Source organism: Dendroctonus ponderosae, unplaced genomic scaffold (assembly GCF_020466585.1).
Source record: "Dendroctonus ponderosae isolate FM_Combo_2020 unplaced genomic scaffold, Dpon_F_20191213v2 Dpon_F_20191213_1, whole genome shotgun sequence".
Classification (NCBI taxonomy): domain Eukaryota; kingdom Metazoa; phylum Arthropoda; class Insecta; order Coleoptera; family Curculionidae; genus Dendroctonus; species Dendroctonus ponderosae.
Genome location: NW_026017110.1, coordinates 224,540 through 230,707, shown reverse-complemented (window position 1 = coordinate 230,707; position 6,168 = coordinate 224,540). Strand labels below are relative to the sequence as shown.

Sequence of the window (6,168 nt, the reverse complement as noted above, 5' to 3'; positions counted from 1 at the left end):
TTAAACGTGAAAAACTTTCGTTGGACGAATTTTCTTGTAAACTTCATATTTACTGAGATATCGCACTTTGACGCACTAATGAGCAACCCTGTATAATGAAATCCATGAAATGATACAGATTAAAAAACATAACAATGCTATGAATTTCAGATCGGATACCGACAATCTTAGCTCAGTATATCATACATTAATTAAATGAAATAATCATAGAATATTAACTAACACCCGGTATATTGAAGAATTTTGCAAACCAAAAATAATATCAGCAGAATGCAAAGAAAAATAGCTGAAAGTAAAAGAAATCAATATAAACAGTATTTTATTCGCTTTGTGTCCAAAATGGACAAAATTAATACTCCACATGTATGCCAAGGCTTAAAGCAGCAACAACGCTACACATGTAAGTAAAAATATTTAAGTATCTCAACGAAAAATTCTAGTCTTCCCAAATTTGATTGTTCTGACTAATCACCTGTTAGGCCTAATTAATTTTAGAATGTTTTAAAGTATTACAATTGTGATGTATTTTAATGTGTGATATGATGAGGCTGTTGACAAACTGTGGTTGTTTTTCAAGTTAATGAATTTTTTTTAACTATCTGTTATTTAGAAAAACTGATGATGGTGGAACAGTATGTACACTGCTTTTAACAGCATCTGCAATGCGCGCTACGTAATCCAAGGCAAGGCCGCACTTACCTATGTTACTCGTAGTTTTCTCTAGAAAAGCTAAAGGGCCCTGCAGCATCCCACCCGGGCCAGCCTGCTGAAAAGGGCCGGGTCTCGTCGCCCCAATTCCCTGATGCATGAACATTGTTTGATGAGGAGAGAGCATTCCGGGACCGACAGTGCCTCCAGTCAAACCAGGAGGTACCTTAACAAATATAACAACGTTGATGATACAATATGGTATGTGGTTGCCCATGCCTATCAAAACAACACGAAATTCTACATTCAACTGATTATTTTACTTGCTTGTATATTTGCTAACCAACCCTCCTGGTTTGAGCGCGGTTTTGGTGGGACACGACACAATGAAGCAAGTTGCATGGCAAAACGAAGTTTATTTATTTTAACAAATATTCTCCGAAATTAAGTAGTAGGTACCTCCTAAAGCTTTATTAGTTCAACGAAAAATCAACTTTGAAAAGGCACATTTGAGTCGCACTAGCTAGCACTGCAAACCTCTCGATCGATGGCCGTGATTTCCATCAAAGGGAATATTTGTATTATCACATATACTTTATAAATTGATAAGAGTGAATATATTGTTGCCGTCGAAAACTAACAAACCCTGAGAGTTAGTATACAAATATACATGATTGATTGTTAATGGTGCCTATAGAATATGAACACTGAACAAGTTAAAGAGCAGTATAACACCTTCTAACAAGTATTTCAATTGAATAAATATTTGCATTTTACCATGGGCTCAGTTCACATCTACTCAATAACACATCCAAAAAAAAACGAATATTTTCTGCCAGATTTTCAGAGAGCGTTTTTTAAATCGGCAGCATTTCTTCAAGGTTTATATCCGAAGCACTTTCAATTGCAGGACTGCCCATTCTGAATCACTCGCCCTGTCCAAGGGGTTTTCGATAGTAAAAAACGGGTTTCAAAATAAAATGTCTAAAAAGGAAATAATATAAAACTATATTTAAAAATAATTTCTTCTTCTTGGACTATCAAAATGATTGAGTCCAGTAACATTTCAAACCCACCAACAGTATTATAACATTTCTTAATCAAAACTGGGTGCATAAGTGTCCTAACTTCAAGGATGCTGAAGACGATGCGGCCTTAGTCCCTGCCTCCTAATAGTAGGAACGTTGAAGAATATGTATGTATAAAAATAAACAATTATATGAGCCTACGAGAGCGCTTTGCAATTTACCATCTACGTACTGCGTTTACAACTTAAATTAAATTAATCCACAAGTGTCCCGTAAGTCTATTGACCATTATAATAAAATAAACGCACATATCTGAGAATAACGATCGTTCCTAACAGCAATGAATGTTGTGAAAGTTGAAAACAATCAGCAGAAACAGAGTGTGAGTGGAAAAATAGTCAATATTCATTGCTAATATTCAAAAACAATTCATGCAATTAAACACCCCCAACAGCCGCCCTCGAACCTGGCACACTCTGTACATAGGCAATCGTAAATATTAAACAATACTCATCCGCTTTTAATATGTACATTGTTTGGCGCGCTTGTTATTTGTTTGCTAGATTTTATCTATCGTCTATCTACCTGCATCTGCTGCATTTGCATTTGTTGCAATTGTTGCTGCTGCAACTGTTGGTGCTGCTGTTGTAATTGCTGATGCTGCAGCTGCTGCATTGACGTCGGCATACTGGACATCAATTGGCTAGTGGGTTGGTTTCCTGCGAGCGATTGTACAGGAGATGGCAGAATAGAGCTACCGCTGGAACCGGCACCTGATGGGGTCGAATTGCCTCCTACAATTGTTTACAATTATTATGGAATTTTCGAATCACAACGTGAACTGGCCAAAATAAAATATGATAACAGATCCGCTTTAGAAATCGAGTTTTTCAATTTTTAAAGTGCCTGAGCCGCATTTGAACTAGTATGTCTATTACCTGCTTGCGCTGGACTCTTCGCATAACTATGTAGGTCGGCTAGTAAGTTTTGCCAAACTGCAATTTTCTCATAGTGTCGCTTGATTAGTTCTTCTTTGCGAACCAATTCAATACGTAGATCGTTTACATCTTCTTTGATGTTGATTTCCGGCTTGAGAGCCGAAAGCAAGAACCGTTTTTGAAGGAAATACGCTTCCATTTGCCTAGCCATGTCGATAAATCTATACATGGTATGTTCTACTTCGACTTTAATTTCATCTTTATCGGTTGCAGGAACAGCTTCCTCTTTTGTCAAGACATTTAAACACGACTGAAAGGTAAATAAATAAATGGTATCTATTTAACGCCAAATAACAGATTTATTCCTTTGGTAGGTTAGTTAAGCAACATTGGACTTGATAAGTTTTACTTATAGGACTTTCTGAATGTAAGAGTAATTTTCGCTAAAGCTAAGATTCACCCATCACACTCCCCATACACACGCAGACTAATAAAAGACAAACATGTAGAAATGCCTTGTACCTCTTGGGACTTCCAGACTTCTGGCATTCTTCAACTATTAGATATAAATTAGTAACACACTATATTGAAGATCTACCTACCTGAAATGCTTCCTCAAATTCGTCAACTAAATTTCCATTGGTATTCGTTGGGGTTGCCATAGCTGAGCCAGGAGGCGACGGTTCTTTCAAGGGGTTCATTGCAAACGGACTGAATCACTACGAAGGAATGAAAACAAGTTTATAACTCAAACACTTCCTAAAGCATTTCGAATTCAACGAACAATCAGTCACTGGCTTTTCGTGGCGTTCGCCCAGATATAACTTGCTCTACATAGAGTAAGCAAAATATTTATTTTCTCTATGCTTGTCTATAGCCCAGATTTAACAAAATAAATCAATAAACAGATTTGGGCAGCACAGAACAGAGCATATGTTCTGTGTTGGGTGTTGGACAGACGTCAACAGTGACGCTGCTTTCTTGTCTTCCTCCACAAAATATCCCCCCAGGGGGTATGTTCTGTGTCTTCATCTATGAGTGACGCACCTCTGAACGTCAATGACTATCCTGAAGATAGTTTAAAATGTTTTGAAAATTATTTCAATATTTCGTTGTTTTATTAGTTACATCTTACTGATTTTTAGGTAACGGTAATTATTAAGATGATGCACTAGCTGTTGATCTAACAACTACCATTCTGGACAAAATATGAACATTTAAAACAAAATGGGGAAGTCAAGATTGTAACACAGATTGGCGAATAAAATGGGGAATGAAAGTTTAGTGGTTCACAGCATAGAGTAAGTAAAATAATATAATTTTACTTTCTCTATGGTTTACAGTAAGAAAACGTCATTTTGTTTTAAATGTTTATTGCCCAATTTGTGCAGATAATAAAAACGCAAAAATCGAATAAATATAGCTACGTAACGAGCTGGCAACATACCCTAGCTGGTAGAGCCAATAACAAGAAAGAATAAGAAGCAGAAATGTAGCTACGCTACCCTATATATATAGTCTGTACGCTAAAACTTTAGTCGCACGTCATCAATCGTCGGTCGAGCGTTGTTGCCATACCCGCCATCAATTATAGCATTAAGCAAATAAGAAATTCCGAATAAAAAAGTACAGAAACTCAAGAAGACGAGTTTACACAAACCCAAGAAGAGCAATATGTACAACATCTCGTTAAAGAATGTTAAATGCGGCAAATATAAAAGATTTTTACATTCAAAAGGAAATTAAATTAAATTTTACCTATTCCTGATCCATTTAGAAATTATTAGACTAACAAGAATATTAAAATTATAAAACAAAATTATTATTGCCATCATGCGTTATTTTGCCATTTTTTTAATATCAAAAATGTTCGTAATTTGAAGCAAATACTGAAATTTTTCTTTACAAACGGTTAAGTATTCCAATAGGGTACGAATCAAAGGTTGGGCCATTAAAAATATTGCTTAATAACAAAGTTGACATTCGATTTTCGAATGTATTTGTTCAGGACTCTCTTCACGAAGAGCCGGCATTCTTCAGCTAACCGACGCTCGCTTACATTCGTTTGGTGTAACTGCTGATTTTGCATTCCTAGGCATAGCGCGTCCGAAATACTCTGTATTTTTTTAATTTTTGAATTGACCGTTGATGCTTTAAGTTTTTTTTTAAAACAGCGCTATTATGGTTTTTAGTTCATTACTTGTCTGTATCTATGGTTTACTCTAAACGTTTACTTAGAGAAGTCCACCATGCAAAATCGAGAGTGTTTCGCGCATGTGGTATATGCTTTTATAGCAATCATCACCCTTTACTGGACAAGTCGCTTCTCGAAACTGTGTGAAAAATATTGAACTAATCAATGCTGAGTTTACTGACAGGCAACTTGATCCAGTCCAGTTTAGTGATGGTTTAGTGTTAGACCGTACGCCGCTTTAGCATGCTCGATCCAGACTTGTGGACAGTTTTACGGTCGCCTTTTCGTCGTGTACCTTGTGAATTTAATTATTATGAAAAGTTAACTTCAAGGTATGTTACAAGTTGATTGGTTTTCCAATTTATTTTACATTGTTGTAGCGGACGGGTTTTTCTAATGTTTCTGCCAATAATCTGGTTGTATGTTGTTTTAATAAGCGAGTGAAAAATAATTTTTGTTCGGAATTGATTGAAAATTGACCGCAACCTGAACTGTTATTCCAATATATACACTAGACAAGTTGATAACGACGATAAAACTGATGGACGTCTGTTACATTAAGCTTTTAGACAAATTCAGTAGGAAATGAAAAAGAAATTGAGAACCTAAAGCAAAACATGCAGCTCCGGCTATTATTTAAACTTTTTGGCAAATCCTGTTTTATGTTTAAAGGCTCTAAGCATGTCTTCGTGCGTTCCTTGAGCGCCGCTATTTAAGGCAAGTTCGGGCCATTTGGAAATCAAGTTTGCTTTAGGATATGTAACTTGAGTCAAATTTCTCTCCCCCTACTGCCAAACTATGCATACACATTATAACAAAAGGCACATTTTTACCCAACTATCCAGTTAAAACTGCTGGGCCTTTAAAACTCGCTTTGTAATTATGTTTCCATAATGGCCGGTATTTCCAAGAATTGCATGTATTTAACATAAGCATAAGTAAAATTGGATTAAGTTTTGTTCACTTTTTGAAAATCAATATTGAGGTTCCCACTGCGTGTATATACAAAATGTGTTGCCGTTTACATGCAATAAATTGTAGTGGGCATTTGCAAAATATTACATACATATTTAGGAAACGTTTATATGTTTGCTAAATATTTCAGATCAAAGCAAGTATTTCTTAAATATTATTTTTAAAATATTTGATTCTAATATTTAATTAGCATGAAATAAATAAAATAATAGTAGGTTTTCTTAGTACGTAATACTTTTTGTGTCTATATGTAACACCACTAACACGCAAAAAGTTACTAATATATTATTTTTAATAAGTGTGAACAAACTTTAGAACATATTATCTCAATTTTCATTGGTCAATTAACGGTAAATATTTCAAAATAAAAAGAAATATTTCTTAA

The 6,168-nt window shown here is 35.3% G+C and overlaps 2 protein-coding genes across 4 annotated transcripts in view; one reads left to right on the top strand and one right to left on the bottom strand.

The window, feature by feature from the left end:
- Positions 1-3,603, bottom strand: part of LOC109543221 (mediator of RNA polymerase II transcription subunit 28) — a 6,710-nt gene extending 3,107 nt beyond the window's left edge. The window contains exons 1-5 of one of the 3 annotated variants that reach the window (XM_048661131.1): positions 3,399-3,599; positions 3,217-3,333; positions 2,615-2,924; positions 2,262-2,470; positions 700-874 (exon numbers count right to left, since the gene is read on the bottom strand). In XM_048661131.1, the coding sequence (XP_048517088.1) occupies positions 700-874; positions 2,262-2,470; positions 2,615-2,924; positions 3,217-3,315 (793 nt within the window). In that variant the 5' untranslated portion in view covers positions 3,316-3,333; positions 3,399-3,599. Of the gene's footprint in view, positions 1-699; positions 875-1,044; positions 1,633-2,261; positions 2,471-2,614; positions 2,925-3,216 lie in introns of those variants that run through there. The other 2 variants (XR_002172476.2, XM_048661132.1) reach the window with 2 other exon arrangements.
- A 1,427-nt stretch (positions 3,604-5,030) lies between these two features.
- LOC109543219 (5'-3' exonuclease PLD3) overlaps positions 5,031-6,168 on the top strand; it is a 10,819-nt gene continuing 9,681 nt past the window's right edge. Inside the window, exon 1 of the mRNA XM_048661130.1 lies at positions 5,031-5,140. The gene's annotated coding sequence lies outside the window, so the exon portion shown is untranslated. The remainder of the gene's footprint in view (positions 5,141-6,168) is intronic.